At 42.9% G+C, this 18,143-nt stretch overlaps 1 protein-coding gene across 5 annotated transcripts in view; it reads right to left on the bottom strand.

Moving 5' to 3' along the window:
• Positions 1 to 86: 86 nt before the first annotated feature.
• The window catches only part of otoa (otoancorin), a 47,267-nt gene continuing 29,210 nt past the window's right edge, over positions 87 to 18,143 (bottom strand). For all 5 annotated transcript variants that reach the window (XM_052143861.1, XM_052143860.1, XM_052143862.1 and 2 more), the window contains 11 exons: positions 17,849 to 17,984; positions 12,350 to 12,543; positions 6,298 to 6,388; positions 5,657 to 5,822; positions 4,961 to 5,145; positions 4,237 to 4,389; positions 3,685 to 3,827; positions 3,391 to 3,527; positions 1,341 to 1,438; positions 998 to 1,178; positions 87 to 675 (listed from right to left, as the gene is read on the bottom strand). In XM_052143861.1, the coding sequence (XP_051999821.1) occupies positions 596 to 675; positions 998 to 1,178; positions 1,341 to 1,438; positions 3,391 to 3,527; positions 3,685 to 3,827; positions 4,237 to 4,389; positions 4,961 to 5,145; positions 5,657 to 5,822; positions 6,298 to 6,388; positions 12,350 to 12,543; positions 17,849 to 17,984 (1,564 nt within the window). In that variant the 3' untranslated portion in view covers positions 87 to 595. The remainder of the gene's footprint in view (positions 676 to 997; positions 1,179 to 1,340; positions 1,439 to 3,390; positions 3,528 to 3,684; positions 3,828 to 4,236; positions 4,390 to 4,960; positions 5,146 to 5,656; positions 5,823 to 6,297; positions 6,389 to 12,349; positions 12,544 to 17,848; positions 17,985 to 18,143) is intronic.

Here is an 18,143-nt window from a genome sequence, read left to right as displayed (position 1 = left end):
AACAGGAGATTCTGCTGTTTAGACCAAACAAGGGTGTAAAAGTTTTCCTCTAGTTTGACTATTCAAATCTCACACTCCACTCTCTTTACAGACAGACCTTTATTCACTTAATATTTATTTGTTTATATATGATTTGAATAATGTTAGCAAAGAACAAAAACTTGAACTGCTACATAAGACTTGAGTTCTTATCCTACAACAAAATTACTCCTACATTTGACATACGTTTACATTTAGAATGCACAGTGCTTAAACATTTAATAAAGTAATAATAGACCTGCATGTGAAAAGATTAGGGTTAGACACTGCAATAATATCAAATACAGTTTCTCTCTAAAAATAGACATTAAATAAAGGTGAAGACTGGCAGTTTAATTAAACCACCATCTCGCCTTACTATCTTTGGCTTTAGTCTAATCACTGAGTTCAAAGAAAAAATATAGCAATCAGTGACTTAAGCGTTAAACATTTTGAAATATAGCAATTATACAATTTTTTTTAATTGCTAAGTGCTAATCTAATAGTTTTTTGGTTGATCATACATCAATCAACATCTAAATCAGTCATCTGCCATCCGGAAATGCCCAACCTCTGCTTATCGAACGTATCCAAGCATCATCAGCATGATTGCCTGCATGAGAACTACATATTCTGCCATCCTCTGTACTGGTGCCCCTGGAGCAGACAGAGAAACATCTTTGTGTGTCATTTCAACAATTATATAATAATTCACATTAAACATAAAAAGATTAAGATAAGGTTGGATTCGTTAACTGATATTAATACTGTAAAAAAATATTGTTCACTGTTAGTTTATGATACCTAATGCATTAACTAATGTTAACAAATAGAACGTTATTGTAAAGTGCCCCCACCCCCCAAAAAAACAATGTCATTGCTTTAAATAGTTCTAATGAGCGTTTTCCACATGCTCCCATAATATGATGAAATATTATTGTCCCTCGTTACTGTCATTCTCAGTTCTCTTGTTACTCACCTCCTTTTTGTGGCAGAGGGGCTGTGGATGTTCCACTAGAGACTTCAGCACGCAGTGTCTTCACTCCCACGGCTTCATCCACTGCAGCCCTTTGATCGACCCTCAGCCCCGCTCGCTGAGCCTCTGTTACCATGGCAGCATTATCAGGACCCAAAGCCTTCAACTGGTTGAGCGACAGGGCCTGAACACAAATTACAAGATTAAATTTCTTGATTTTCAGAGCAACTCAATTAAGAACTGATCAGACATTAGGATTGAACATTAGATGTGTGATAATGACTGAACCAGGAAACAAGATAAATGTTTGCCAAAACAGTCAAAGTTTAAAAATGAGAAAACTCACAGCTAAGCGATCAGGGGGTATGAGAGGGATGGTAGACCACTGAATGAATGGCATGACGGTGGAATTTAGACGCCCCAGCTCAACAGTACTTAGGCCAGCTAAAGAAAGAATCAAAGACAAATGCTTTACAAACACTTACCAATTACAGAGCACATTTCTCACCTTTTTATACTTAAAAGAATGTTTCACCCAAAAAATAAAAATGTATATATATCGTTCAAAACCAATATGACTTTCTTTCCTCAGACATTATTTGTTCTGTGAGGTTAACGTGTTGCCATATTTAAATTTGGCCTCTGTATGAGTTGATCAATGATATGATTTGAGAGTCAATAACGATTTCAATTTTGGTCTGTTCATAATGTAAAGTGATTGTCTGCCTTGAAAAGACTTGGAATATTACATGGACTACATCAATGACACCTTTGGGGGCTTTTTAAGCTTCAACGTGGGTCACTGTCAACTGACTTTGCATGAAAATCAGTGATTGTGACATTCATTGAAACTTTTGTGTTCCACAGAAGAAAATAAGTCATGGGTTTGGAATGACATGAGGGTATGTAAATGGTTAATTTTAAGGTGAACTATTCTTTTAAATTACAGTTACATGTAATTATTCTACAGTTGAAGGACAAATTTGTGCATCAATGGGTCATAAAATTTGGTCTGATCTTCAACCTTTTCCAGTTTTAAGCAAATCAACGATTCTTAATCTTTGGTTTTCTGAGATTCTCTCTTGATTGAAGCATGGTTCACATCAGGCAATGCTTGTTAATAACTCAAAATTTGTGCTTTTGTATGGCAGGGTGGCTATGATCAACACCTCCAATCTCATCTCACTGTTTGGAATGCAGGTTGTGACCTCAGAGAAGTCATTTCACATACACTTTCCATCTGCAAAGGTTTACACAGTGTGTTCAATAAAGACAATGTATTCAACACAATCCTGTCTCAGAGGTCCACAGACAATTCCTTGGACTTCATAGCTTGGTTTGTGCTCTGACATGCACTGTTAACTGTGGGACCTTCTATAGACAGGTGTGTGCCTTTCCAACAGGATGCACCTGAGCTCAATTTTGAGTATCATGGCAAAGGCTGTGAATACTTATGTACATGTGATTTTTTTTTATTTTTTTATTTTTAATACATTTGCAAAGATTTCAAACAAACTTCTTTCATGTTGTCATTATGCGGTATTGTTTGTAGAATTTTGAGGAAAATAATGAATTGAATACATTTTGGAATAAGGCTGTAACATAACAAAATGTGGAAAAAGTGAAGCGCTGTGAATACTTTCCGGATGCACTGTATATATATATAAATATATATACTTTATATACAGGTTTGGGGAGTAACAGGATACATTTAGGAGGATTACATATTTAAAATACCAAATATTAGCAGCTGTATTACACTACAGTTACAATTTAAATGGTTGGTAATTGTATACAGTATTTTAATTACTGAAGAGATTGATTTGCATTTTATTGCCATTTACCCACAATAAATGATGCGATCCAAAGATCATTTGAACAGCGGTGAAACACTTTCTTATGATGTGTTACATTTATACGAGCAGACAGAGAAGTAAGTTTGGAGCAGCAGAAATAGAAATAAACCTTGTGTAAATTGTCATTGCTATTTATCTTTATACTAAGCTAAAAATGCTATTTCTGGACATTTTACATGCACCTGTTACCAGGCACGATTATATTTCTTAAACTTCTTTTTTTTTCTCAAGTAAGACCCTTGACATTAGGGCAAAAATCTTATTCTTGATCATAATTTTTGTATTGTTTTTTGTATTTTGTCTTACTGTACTGGCAGATTTTTTTGTCAAAACAAGTGAAAAATCTAGGAGTGCTGAGAAGTAATCCATAGTATTTAGAATATGTTACTGAATATTTTGAGTAATCTAACAGAATATGTTACAAATTACGTTTTACAGCATGTATTCTGTAATATTTAATAGAATACATTTTAAAAGTAATCCTCCCAACCTTGTATATATATTCGTTTTCACTTAGTTTTCTTTTTACTTTGAACTAACCCATGATATTGCCCATTATGCCAACTTGAGCTTCACTCCAGGTTTCTGGCTTTCCAAAAGCAGCCACTGCTTTTTCCTTTAGGCGCTCTGTAATGTTCATAGGACATGGAGCACGACCCACCACCTCCACTGCCTCCCTGATATAAACACACATCACAGGGTATCCAAAATCACAGTGAGCAGTTCTCTATACAGCATATGCTTAGTGGTAGTTTTGTTATGTTTTAGTGTACATTGACAGAGAGACTTAATTGATCAGGAAGAAAATTATGGAAAATATTAAGTATGTCTTACCGGAACTGGGTAGAATTGAGCTGATCAACCTGGGTAAGTTGTAGACCACAGATAAACTGTCCAAGTCCAACCATTTCCAGATCTCCTAGTCCAGGCACACTTATTCTAGTTCCCTTTTCAAAGGCCTGCCAGACTGCTGCCCTCTGCAAAATTCTGAATTGTCACTATTTGAAGGATGTTTGTTTGACTTTTTTGGTTTGCTTAGAGTGTCTATAGATCTAGCTCAGTAGATACCATATTTAATTTGATGCAGTGTTGTACTGTCTAAAGGTCCAATGTGTTGTATAATTTTCACAATCTATGTTTTACACTTTACAGTTTTTTACAGTTAAAAGATGTGGAAAGATTTGTAAAAAATGTAAAGATAAATTTGGGGGGCTGAATGATCGACCACCCAACCAGGTCCACAACATACCTATTCCTCAGCCTCATTTTGGTTTTCGTCAAATTTTATATGGGATCTTTTTTGACTAATGTTCTCTGGCATGAGTACTGTTGTACTATTGAATTATCTGTGAGTGAAAATCTAGAGGTTCTCTGTCTGTGTGTTACCTGTGCCTGGGTAAAGTTGCAGATGGTCAGTAGCTCTAGAGTATCCAGTGAGGTGATACTGAGGTTACGCAGCTCTTCAGGGCTGAAGCTCTGAGAGATGCAGCCCAGCTCAACAATCTGCGACTCATTCAACATTGTCACACTAACCCATGCCTAAAACACACAATATTCATTATCTTGATTATTTTGAAGAATAGTGAATGCTTTCTTAGTGTCTGCTGTTGTGAACATATTTTGTTTTGAGTTTTTCAATCCCGAAAGTGTGCATGTGCAGTGATGTGTAAATTACAAAAAAAAGGTAATCAACTAAATATTACTAACTATTTGTCAATAATTATAATCAGATTACTTATTATTTAATTTGAAGAGTAATCATATTTAAAATTACTTTACTTTTAAGCTACTTTCTAAAACACTTGTTTTTCCACTCGACAAATAAAAAAAGCATTCAGCTGTCACAGAATGCAAACAGATGAACATATGAATTCACATTTTAATTGTATTACACATAAATTATAGATAGTTTTAGAAATATTTGTAACCCAATTAATGTATTTAAAAGTAATTACTTTCATTGAAAGTCAGTAACTGTAATCTGCTTACAATAATTTAAAATGTAAGGTATTACACTATTGTGCTTAAAAGTAATTAGATTATAGGAACTGATTAATTTGTAATCCAGTTACACCCACTACTGTGTGTGTGTGTGTGTGTGTGTGTATACCTCCAACACTTTGGATTTGAGTGCAGCCAACTGTTCTGCACTATAGTTGGTTATCTCTCCTAGTGTTGGCATAGTGTCTTTGAAAGTCTGCACAGACATATTATACAACTGGGTGGGACTCCAATATACATTCCCCTGTCCTAAGTCCTCAATGACTGGAAGTGTTGGCTGTAGAGTGGGTACCACTTTGAGAGAAACATAAAGTCAGAAAGAGAAAATCAAAACAATTGCTAAGTTTTTAGATGGCCTCTAACCACTCTTGTCTAGTTTATGACAGGTATTTTCGAATTAATTGATACTGGGACACTTACAATCAAGTTTTTTTCAATGTTTTTCAACAGACACATTGGAGATAAAGTGTAATTTGTTTCTCCTTATTTTAATCACATTTTAGCTTTTCAAAAAATACAAAAATTCTAGCAATTAATATGATCATGGTCATGAAATTGCATATAATGACCTTTATAATGACTGAAATTTCATGTCAGCTACACATTTTTAACCCCAAATAATTACAAATTTGGACCCTAAAATGAAAAGAGAATTCCACATTTAACATTTAAATCGCTTGTAATATTAAACACAAGTGCAGTGTGTCTTAGCTCTCCGAATGTGATCTGCACGATTTACCTCGACGGGCATCAAAATAAATAACCCTTGCAAGTCTAATCTGTCCCTGCTTTCTGGCACACGTACCTTCTCTCTTTCTGCGGCCTTGTACTGCGTTCGCCGTTTTGAGATCAAAAAGTTTGCGTTGAAGTGCAGAGAGATCAAGCCAAGAGCTGAATTCCTTTGGAGGAGGAACCATGGGCTGGCAGGGCAAACTCCCTATCAGATCTGACAGATATGACTTCAACCAACTCTGCACGACAGATGAATGATGTGTGAATGGATGAATGGAGTGGTGGATTGGTTGATAACAAAAACAGATGTCACTTAAAAAAATAGAAAGTGGTGGAGAAAAATGTATGTTGTCCCCAATTTGGGATGCCCAATTCCCAATGCACTCTAAGTCCTTGTGGTGGCATAGTGACTCACCTAAATCCAGGTTGCGGAGGACGAATCTCAGTTGCCTCCACACCTGAGACCGTCAACACCCACATCTTATCACGTGGCTTGTTGAACGTGTTACCACAGAGACATAGCGCGTGTGGAGGCTTCATGCTATTCTCCGCAGCATCCACACACAACTCACCACGTGCAACACAGAGAGCGAGAACCACATTATAGCGACCACAAGGAGGTTAACCCAACATGACTTTACCCACCCTAGCAACCGAGCCAATTGGTTGCTTAGGAAGCCTGACTGGAGTTACTCATCTGACTGTTCAACTTACTTTGGAAGGCAGCTTTTCAACAGCAGTGTCATTAAGTAACAAAAGAGGCCCAAGTGCCTTCATGACATCCTCTGACCAATAAGAAGGGTCCCTTGATCAAATGGAAGACAAATGTTTTTATTATAAACAGAAGTACAAAATGATTCCAGCATGGGCTTTTACTTCAGCATACAGATATTTTTGGCATAAATTTGTTTAGTTAAGTGCTGTCAAATTCTGGCTACAGGCAACATGAGTTCTGCCACGTATTCCAGTGGTGAGGAATGTGTTTCTACCTTTCAAAACAATTTGTTTCAAACAGTTCTTATTTTTTACAGGTGTAGTGTGCACTTTCTGCACCACTACCATTATCAAACAGTACTGTAAAAATTAAGACTGTTTTCAGTCTTTATTTCCTGAACACTAATTCATTGTTGCTATGAAAAGACTTGTTAGAATGCTCAAACAGAGCATTTTCAAAAGCACCACATTGTTTACATATTTCTGGGAAATCAATATACGAATGGCTTACTTACAATTGTCTCTGCATATTAATATTCGACAGAAGATAGCCATAACAATTACAGAACAAACCAAACCTTTAAACCACACCAGGAATTGGAGCAACGGTCTCTTTAATAATGGGAAAACAGGAAGAGAAAACGTCTCGGGTTATGACTATAACCCTTGTTCCCTGAGAAGGGAATGAGACACTGCGTCGTTGAAAACGACTCTTTGGGGAACGCTCCTTAGCGTGCGCCTCTGAAGTATGAATGAAACTATTCCAATCTTGATTGGTGTTGCGTCATGACGTAACATGTGACGGCATAACCGGATGCATAAAAGTGACGCCGGCACACATACACATTAGCCTAGCGATGAAGCAAGCCGCTCTCAGGCCTTGAGGGGCGTGGCAGGACGACGCAGTGTCTCGTTCCTTCTCAGGGAACAAGGGTTATAGTCATAACCGAGACGTTCCCTTCGGGGAACTTCGCACTGCGTCGTTGAAAACGACTCTTTGGGGAACGAATGCCCACTAGGCCACGCACCGAAAAAAGGCCTGCCCTAGGGTGAAACTGAACTCAGGCACTCAGCTAGGGCGAGAGCACACGTGCGCCAGGCGTACTAGGGAGGTGCAGACTGTAAAACCTGATGAAAGTGTGCGGGGTAGCCCAACCGGCTGCCTCACAGATCTCCTGGAGGGGTACTCCCGATAAGAGAGCCCTAGAGGACGCCATGCCTCTAGTTGAATGAGCCCTCACGGCCAAAGGTGAAGGCAAATTACGCACCTTGTAGGCCGAGATAATAGCCTGAACAATCCAATTACTAATGGTTTGTTTCGAGGCAGGGAGCCCCTTCTTAGGTGACCCAAAACACACTAACAGTTGGTCCGACCTCCTCCAAGAAGAGGACCTCTCGAGGTAACGCTCAAAGCTCTGACAGGGCAGAGCAAATGGAGCCTCTCTTCTTCTGCCGACACATGAGGTGGAGGATGAAAAGCCTGCAGGACCGTAGACCGTGCCGTGTTAGACGGCACCTTAGGCACATAGCCAGGTCTCGGGTGTAAAATGGCTTTAACTCCGCCAGGGGCAAACTCCAAGCAAGCTGGCGTCACTGCCAGGGCTTGAAGATCACCCACCCTCCTTAGAGAGGTAATAGCTAAGAGAAAAGCCATCTTGAACGTCAGGTCCTTGGGCGAAGCCGACTGAAGGGGTTCGAAGGGGGCCAGGGATAACCCTTCGAGAACCACCGCCAGGTCCCAGGCAGGAACCCTGGACCTGGTTGTCGGTCTCATCCTCCATGTACCACGGAGAAAACGAATGACCAGCTGGTGCCTCCCCAGAGGCCCATCACTCAGTGGTGCATGGAACGCCGAAATGGCAGCCACGTACACCTTGAGTGTGGAAGGGAGAGACCCGCAGAGAAACGATCTTGAAGAAACTCCAGAACTGAAGCCACCGGGCAGTTAACTGGATCTACTTCATGTTCTCTACACCAAGTGGAGAACACATTCCACTTGAGGCCATATAATCTCCTAGTAGACGGAGCCCTAGAGCTAAGTATGGTTTCAACCACCCCCGCTGATAGACCAGCATTTAGGTACTGAACCCCCTCAGGGGCCAGACCCACAGTTTCCACAGCTCTGGACGAGGGTGGAAGACTGTGCCCCCCGCCTGAGACAACAGATCCCTCCTCAGAGGAATCTGCCATGGCGGAGCTATCAGGAGTGAAATTATGTCTGAGAACCATACTCGGGCCGGCCACATGGGGGCAACCAGAAGTAGACTGATGCCCTCTTGGCGGACCCTTTCCAGGACTCCCGGGAGCAGAGCGATCGGGGGAAATGCGTACAGGCGAAGCCTCGGCCAAGCCTGTACCATGGCGTCCAACCCCAGTGGGGCTGGATGTGAGAGGGAGAACCAAAGTGGACAGTGGGACGTCTCTCGAGACGCGAACAGATCCACTTCTGATGGTCCAAATTTGTCCCATATCAACTTCACCACCTCTGGATGAAGTCTCCATTCCCCGGGCCTCAGCCCCTGCCTCGACAGGATGTCTGCTCCCTGATTCTGAACCCCGGAATATACATTGCTCTGATAGACAGTATTTTCCCTTGGGACCAAAGAATTACCTGATGCGCCAGTCTGCACAGAGGGCGCGATCTGAGTCCTCCTTGTCGGTTCAGATAAGCTACCACTGATGTATTGTCCGAACGTACTAGGACATGGTAACCCTTGATGTCTGGAAGGAAGCTCCTCAGAGCCCTGAACACAGCCAACATCTCTAGACAGTTTATGTGCCAAGAATGATGATGGTCCTGCCACAGACCCCTGGCAAAGCGGCCGTCCATGACCGCGCCCCAGCCAGTGAGGGAGGCGTCTGTCGAAACGGTTTTCCGGCGACATGACGCTCCCAACACTGGCCCTTGGGACAGGAACCAAGGTTTCTTCCATATTAGCAGAGAACGAAGGCACCTGCGCGTTACTCTGATTATACGAAATGGATTCCCGCTGGGGAAAACCCCTTGGCTTTCAGCCACCACTGGAGGGGCCTCATGTGTAGAAGGCCCAACGGTACAATGTTGGATGCCGCTGCCATGAGGCCCAGCAGTCTTTGAAATTGCTTTACAGTGATGGCCTGGCCTAGCTTTAACCCGGACACCATCGCCATAAGGGACTCGATACGTGCAGGAGACATGCGTGCCTGCATCGTAACAGAGTTCCACACAACGCCCAGAAACGTTGTGCACTGGGATGGTTGTAACACACTCTTTTTGTGTTGAGTCTCAACCCCAAACTTCGAATGTGGCCAAGAACGACATCTCGATGCCGAACCGCCATTTCTCGAGACTGGGCCAGAATGAGCCAGTCGTCGATATAATTCAGTATACGGATGCCCTGAAGTCTCAGTGGAGCAAGAGCTGCATCCATACATTTGGTGAATGTGCGGGGAGATAGTGCTAGGCCGAACGGAAGAACCCGATATTGGTAAGCTTCGCCCCGAAAGCGAACCTCAGGAACCTCCTGTGACATGGAAGGATGGATACATGAAAATAGGCATCTTTTAGATCTATCGTGACAAACCAGTCCTCGGATCTGATCTGACTCACGATGACAGGAATAGTAAGCATTTTGAACCTGAACCTCCTCAGAGACCGGTTCAAAACTCTGAGATCTAAAATCGGCCTCAACCCCCCATCCTTTTTGGAACTATAAAGTACCGGCTGTAAAGACCGGACTCCCTGTCTGAATGATGAACACGTTCTATGGCCTCCTTCAGCAGCAGAGATTGCACTTCTTGTTCCATCACCTGAGCCTGCTCCGGAACCACTGTAGTCTGCACCACCCCAGAGAATTTGGGGGCGGTGCCCGAACTGCAGTCTGTACCCTGAATTTATTATATGCAGGACCCATGCAGATATGTTGGGAAGATGATTCCATGCCTCTACAAAATCTACTAAGGGAACCAGCCTCTCGAGGCTGGTCTCGAGTGTTTTCGAGCACTGTTCTCGACTTCCTGAAGCGGGATACCGGCAGGATTTGGTCGATACAGTGCTTGTGACCACAATTGATGTGTGTTTTTATTTTTTGACGCGAACGGCACGGTGTGCTTTCGCTGGAGATTGGTGTGGCCCGAAGCGTCAGAGACGGCGGGAAACCAACACCGATTTCCTGAGGACTCCGCTGCGAGAACAACCTCGGTTGCTCTGCAGCGGGGGGGGCAGCCCTCCGAGGTTCTAACACCCCGGTTAGGACCTCTTCCCCGAAGCCCTCCTAGCCTTAAGGACGTCCCTCAGGTCGGCCCCCTGGCTGGAGGGCTTCGCTGGGAGCGTTTCCTCTGTTGCCAAGCTCCTGGAGGAGGGGCTCTAGAGGAAACGCTCTCCTTTTGCTCAGCGCGGTGCGAGGAGCTGACTGAAGGCTGGGGCTGATGTGTTTGCCCCACCCTACTTGACTTAGACTTGGATTTACGGGGAGAAACTGCTTGAACGCCGCAGATTGTTTCCTCGCCTCTTGAAACCTGTCGACGACCGATGTAACGGCGTCGCCGAACAGGCCAGAGGGCGAGAGCGGGGCATCAAGCAAAAAAGCTCTGTCTTTTTCTTTTATTCCCGATAAATTTAGCCACAGATGCCTCTCCGTGGTCACCATAGCTGCCATAGAGCGGCCAATAGCGCGGGCCGTCTCTTTAGTTGCCCGGAGAGACAGATCTGCGGCTCTGCGCAACTCCGCGATATCTTCGGGAGTTGGCCCCTCCCCTCGTCTAAGTCTTTCAGGAGATCGGCCTGGTATGCCTGCAAAATCGCCATTGAGTGCAGGCACGAACCAGCCCGACCTGCCGCCATGTAAGCCCTGCTTATTAATGCAGATGTATCTCTGCAGGGCTTACTAGGCAGCGCCGGGGTTTTAAGGGAAGATGCCGACTCAGGAGAGAGGTAACCGGCTAAAGCCTCCTCCACACCAGGCATCTTCCCATAGCCCATATCCCGTGCCCCTAAAACGTCGCTGTAATCGACCACACTGGGGGTGGAGACACGGGACGAATGTGGTTTATCCCACGATCTCGAGATCTCTTTGTGGAGATCGGGGAAAACGGCAAACCCGGCGCTGGGGTTGTGACGCGTGCTGCAGGAAACGCTCGTCTAATTTGCTTCCGACGTGCGTTCCCTGCTCATTTTGTGGCCAGCTAATGTTAAGTCTGGCCACAGCACGCGTCACAACCTGAATCAGCTCCTCAAAAGCCTGGCCGAAAACCGGCGTGCTTGGCTGCTCACGGTCGTCCGCATCAATGCTGAGCATTTCCACTTCCTCGGAAGCAGAGAGCTCGAGCATTGGGACCTGATCGTGGGCAGAAGAAGCCGCGACGCGGGCTTCTGCACCACTCACAGTAGGCTCGGGATCCTCAAATGAAGAATGAGAAAGTGCCGCAGCAGTCTCATTCTCATCTGCAAGATCCCGCTGCGAACCCCACGATCTCAATCGCCGCGCTGCCTCAACAGACGCGGGACCAGAACCGTGGGGAATGCGAGCCTGACCGTGCTCATCAAAGCACGCCAACCGGGAGCGCAGCACTCTCATGGGTAGTGCTTCACAACTTACACAGGCAGATCCCTCGAGAGCTGCCTGTGCGTGCTGCGCTCCCAAACAGTTCACACACAAATCGTGCGTGTCCCTACCCGTAATAAAACGAGGGCAGGGGTGCACGCACTTCTTGAACTGCTTGGTGGCCATAATTCTTTTAAATAGGACAAACAACACCAAATAAGACAAACAATATACATAGAGCTTGCTGAAGAGCTAAAGCTAATGTGTATGTGTGCCGGCGTCACTTTTATGCATCCGGTTATGCCGTCACATGTTACGTCATGACGCAACACCAATCAAGATTGGAATAGTTTCATTCATACTTCAGAGGCGCACGCTAAGGAGCGTTCCCCAAAGAGTCGTTTTCAACGACGCAGTGCGAGTTCCCTCGGAAGGGAACCAGTGATTTGAAATATGAGATCAGTAGAGGTGATGTGTGTGAAGGTGTTAGTCCCATAGTGGGTTATGTGTAATTTTGCATATTGGGTTACCCATAGGTGTCGGTGAGCAGTCTGAACAGATGCTCTCTGTACTGTTGTCGGATATGTAGACAGGAAGCCAGAGCCTGCAGAGTGGAGTTTAGAGCAACAGGGTTCAGAGAGGACATCCAAGCAGGGCTTAACTCACAAACCAATGGGCCCAGAGACAAGACCTCTGATGCAGACAGATCAGTTGTATTCGCCCTCTGCAGAGATACAGAATAAAGATCAGGGCAGTGATAATGGTGTTTCAGTAGTTTCTAGCTGAAACATCCAAATAAAAGTATATAATTATATAATAACTAACTTATATTTAATCGCTTTTTGTGTTACAGAGGGTATCCATTCAGATTAGGCTTTCTACCACCGCGGTCACCACGTGAATGGGTCATTAGAAGCTCTAACCCACCAAGGTGCACTATAATCATAGAATTGCAACAGGCCTGAGCTGAATGCCTCAAAAATGTCTTAAAGCTGTTTCTCACAACGTAATAGCAATTCAGTTGGAGGCGATAAGAGGAAGTTAAGCTTGTTTTGCCAACCACCAAAAAGTGAAGAAAAGAGAAAAAAGAAGAACAACAACAAACTTAAAAACACCACAACATTTATGTTCTGGCTAAACGTTGCAATGGAGACGCATGATAAATACTTTCCTGCAGCATTCATCGTTCACGAGGACATCTATGTATTTTATAGTTATTTGTTTGCATTTGTTCATTCACATTTCATTAGAGAGACTTATAATTTGTGAGTATTTTACTACAAATATGTTATGAGTGATCATCATTAGACTGCATATTTAAACAATTGTGACTTCCAAAAAATGTTAAGACTCTAAACCTGCGCTTTCTTTTAATGTGCCGATAAAACAGGATTATCAAATGTGAATTGATTCATTTATATGTACGCATACCATTGTGCCATATTATATTATATTCTCCTGGCAATAAAAACAAAAGAAAATGTGAACAGAATCTTTATTTATGGGAGCAGAATACTAATCAAATGAAATATTATAAAATATTTGGTAAAGAATCACAATTTTCAGAGGAAGTTAGTACTGTGACCACATTATTTGTATAATATTTGTCTCAATACATGCATTTGAGTTCCCTGTCGATTCAGTTCACTCGACATTGCAGTGAAATGCTTCGGGGAATTCCTTCTCCGATGACCTAGTTAAAGCTAGTTGACTTGTATCATAACGCCGATATTTCGAATGGCAATGGTGTTTGAGCACCGCCATTTTAGGTGTGCATTTGCCCTATATAAGTGGGCACTCGATCACCATTTCTTCAGAATTCTTTCAAGACCGTTATCGTCTCGTCTTGACTACGACAATCATCTCGTCTGAACAGCCCTCTCTTCGCCATCGATGGACATCTTCTAGCGGACAGGATTTCTCTGCAGACGCATCAGGACATTCTTTGTCTGACTCTCAGCACCTGCAGCAAAAGATTCACCCGCCCTCGAAGAGTTTCTCAGCCTCTCTGCCGGCATCGGCAGAATATATATATTCTGTCCAAGTGATGTAAAAAAAACTCATATAAAGAGCCTCTTGAGTGTAGGATTTTTAAAGATGTCGCATCGCAAGTGTTACTATGAGCGACACATCGCTCCATAACATGAGACATACTGCCCTCACTGTGAGGACATGAGTCTCATGATGCTCCACTCTAGGGTCACCCACGTTCCGCCCTCCCAACAGCTTCCACTGTTCCACAACATTTACATGCTATTCACTTCCCTTCCTTTCTGGAGTTTGCTGGGAGATTGCATGTGTGTTGTTTCTGTGTGATGATTTTCTCACCCAATAGACAAAGCACTTGTTACCTCTGCTCGTGCAGCATTTACACACTGTTCCCTTCTCACCGGAGTTCACTGGGAGATTACATATATTGTTTGTCTGTGATGATTTTCACATAAACAACCTTCTCATACAATAGAGAATGTGTTTGTTGCATCTGCTTGACACACAAATTTATACGCTATTCACTTTTTTTTACTCAGACAAGTGAATGAACAATTTATTTGTCCAGAGGACAAGCATATGACAATGCTTAATGTCGAGCCCTGGCTCAAAAGTATGCTCTAGTCTAATCGATTTAGTTTTTTGACCATTTATGAACTGCGTTAAACTCCGTCTGGTTTATGCTTTGTGGGTGTGACTTTTTTTTTTTGCAATCATCACCATTCATATCTATACCAATGAGTTTATGATTAAAATACTGCCCTTCTACATCTAAAATTTTCCAGCATCACGCTCAATTTCCCCCAACACACAAGCTTCCCCGCCTCTCTATAAATTAGACAGATCATTAGTTTGCACCTCCATCCTCCCGCCAGTTTCAGTTTCCATAGGCAAACTCCTGTCCCTTTGTGTCTCCTTATATCACCATCCGCATCATTCATCAAGGCTACTCCATCTCTCACCTTCTCACTCTAGCCTATTCCGACATTAACTCTGACAATGTATCTATTGTTGACGGCCGCCAATCGGACCTCCAATTTTGGTCCCCATGACTAAATATCTGGAAATGAATTTCCCTTTTCCATAACAAAAACCCTGAAACCTCAGACAGCATGTCCTTTTTCATGGACGAGCGCCCTCTGAAGGTCTTGGGGGGTACTTTATCAGAACACAGAAGGGAAATGGCCAGACTAATTTCTCAAGCTCACGTTTAGCTCCCCTTCATAAGTACCTTAAAAAATTACCCCATCATCGTCGCCAGCATATTATGGGGTTCTCTCTGGGTACGTAAATGTGTCACCACTGCCGTTGCAATCATCTATAAGGCCGGACTTACTCTAGGCTCCTTATGCCCCTACTGAGATGTTTGATATGGCAGAGCATCAAATGCATTTTATTCCCTCAGCTGAGTTTCTATCTCGTTTTCAGGAGTTTCATCGAAACTGTCCCTCCGCCAGCATACTTTATGTCCCCTGTCCGCACCTTTCGGACCTAAGCCCCTCACTCCTCCCCCTTTTATATTTGGAAAAACTCAAGCAGAAAGGACTTGCCCAGTTTATGCTCTTTTATCCCTATTACACTCCAAAACAGACCACTCGGGATGTGGTCATAACATAATTATATCTATAATCTTCAGCTACTGCCCCTACACATCCATGGTTATATATCTGCAAACTAGTTCACATTTCGCATCTGATCCTTCAAACATTGTGGTCTTCTCGCCTTGTCTCTCGGGATACTTATTCAGAATTGGTGCGGCTCTGCTCATCAAGAACTATCAGAATCCATAATCAAGATCATACAGAAATATATTTGACCCAACCCTCAAATCATCACACACACTCAACTCTCCATCAGATGTAAATTTCATGCTTATCTGGTGGTGGCCTGGGGCCACTCACTGTTATATCCACATATTCCATATCACACAATTGTCAAATTCAAGCATAACAATCATATCTGCCCTCCTCGCCAAGTCTTCCACAATCCCAAGCATGGATTTCCTTCACATAGGTACTGCACAAGCCTAGCTCGCCCTTATTGAAGGGCTCATGCGTAAACGCTGTTTATCTTTTGACAAAAGGTATTGCACATCAACGTCGCCCTTGTCGTAGGGCTTTACACTACATTGTTCATCTTTTGGCTCAGAGATTCCACAAACAACATCCACCCTATTCGGAGGGCTCACATTCAACGTTATTTATCTTTCAACAAAGGGTATTGCACAACAATGTCACACTTATCTTGGTGCTTTATGCTATGCTGTTCATCTTTTGGCAAAGATATTCCACAAACAACATCCGCCCTTGTTGGAGGGCTTATAATCATACATCGTTCATCATTCAATAAAGGGTATTGCACAACAATGCTACCCTTATCATAGGGCTTTATGCCCGTTGTTCATCCTCTGGCAAAGATATCGCACAAGCAAAGGACACCCTCGTCGGAGGATTCATAATAATACGTCATCAATCTTCTGCAATAATCACATTCGTCGAAGGGCTCTTACCATATGTTAATTATCTTCAGCAAAGGGATCACACAACAATGGCACCCCATCACAGGGCCAAACAAAACATTGTCCATCCTCTAACTGATTACAAAATTAACGTTCCCCCGTATCGGAGGGCTCATAATTAAACGTCATCCACATTGCTCATACAACCACCATTCGGAGTTCGGGCTGCCAGACGGGGCTTATGCCAAAAGACAATATATATTTTGTCTTTACCAAGCCTTTCTGATAGAATTACACATGTACAGTATGTGGAGTGCACCAACCAGTTTAAGCAATTGGATCAGCTCTTTGTTTGTTATGGAGGACGCACAAAATGCATGCCCATCTCCAAGCAAATGTTCTCTCACTGGATCATTGATGCGAGTGCCCTCGCTTATGAATCACAGAGCATGAGAAGCCCTATTGGTGTGAAAGCGCATTAAAATAGAGGCATGGCCTCTTCAGGGGCATGGACAAATGGTGTGTCCTTGCAGGACAACTGCTTTGCTGCAGGTTGGTCGTCACAAAAACTACGTGGTGTCCATCTCTTCCAAAGCCCTTCCAAAGACAAAGGATGTCTTTTATAAAGTTGACTGAGTAAGCCATGGTGTGCCTCTGAGTGAATTTGACTCGCTCAATACACTCTTGACCATCTGAGGAACCGGTATGCCTGTTTTGTTTCTTTTTGTGTTGGTTCTGCCTAGCAGCTTGAGTTTGTTTTGTGAAATAACACTGCTTCAGGAAAGTTGTCGCTGAATCTGTTCTTTCTTTGTGCTTATGTCTCCTGTTGGCTGGAGTTTGTTTTGTGAAGTATTTTTGTGGGACATCGGAATGATTACGTCATCTGCTGCACTCATAAGCAGCCGGCTCACTGAACATTTGTTTGTCTGTCTGAGGAAAATTAATGGCTTTATATCAGCTGGAATTTGTTTTGCGGAGGAACATACCTTCGAGACACATTCTTTGTGTTTATTCTGCCTATTGGCTGGGGTTTGTTTTACAAAGTATTTTCTGTTATGTCATTTTGCCTCTCAAAATTTCCAGACTTGAGCAGTCCGATGGCAAAGTTGTCGCAGGGACTCTCATGCGTACATGGACCTTTTGAGTTTAGAGGGATTGACGCCAGTTGGTACTTTCATGTGAAGGGTTAATGCGCATTTTTATTTTCTGTTTGTTTTGTTCGTGGGGGGGTTTGATTGTTGCACTAATGTTGAAATGTTGGCTGTATAATCTTGTTTTTGACATAATTAATTTTTTCTATTATATTAAAATGTAAAATGTTAAAATGAGTGGGATATCTTTCTCCACGTGGAATGGGTTGGGGCACCCCATAAACCCTAATTATGATAGGATTATGAACCCTAAACCTTAACCAAGTCTGTGGAATAACAGTATGTTGGCTTTTTCAACCAAGCATAATTATGAATTAGCATAACTGGACACAATGTGTTATAGTACAAAGGCACTTACAATGACACGTTTTAAGATGCTTCTTTAAATGAGTTTGTGTGTGTGTGTGTGTGTGTGAGTGTGCTCATTTTACTAGGCAGCTTAGAGCTCTTCTCGTAAGTGCATTTCTTGCTGGAGAACTGTTTGGCAGACATGAAAGATTCACTTGGTTCATCTTCTCAATGAAAGCAGAACACACTGCATCTGACAGGTTTTGAATCTTCTCCACTCTGAATGCGTCATGACAGGGTGAATGTTTGCAAGAGAGAAGAGACAAAAATAATATGTTATGTTGCTTAGCATACAATTTTAACATAACTAAAGCTTAAACTTGAAAAGTTGCATGAAACAAGTTTAAAATCCTCAATATTTTCAATATCTGAGTAGTA

The sequence above is a fragment of the Xyrauchen texanus genome, chromosome 15 (assembly GCF_025860055.1).
Source record: "Xyrauchen texanus isolate HMW12.3.18 chromosome 15, RBS_HiC_50CHRs, whole genome shotgun sequence".
In the NCBI taxonomy this organism is placed as follows: Eukaryota; Metazoa; Chordata; class Actinopteri; order Cypriniformes; family Catostomidae; genus Xyrauchen; species Xyrauchen texanus.
Note: the sequence above shows the minus strand (reverse complement) of the source record. Positions and strands in the feature narration are given on the sequence as shown.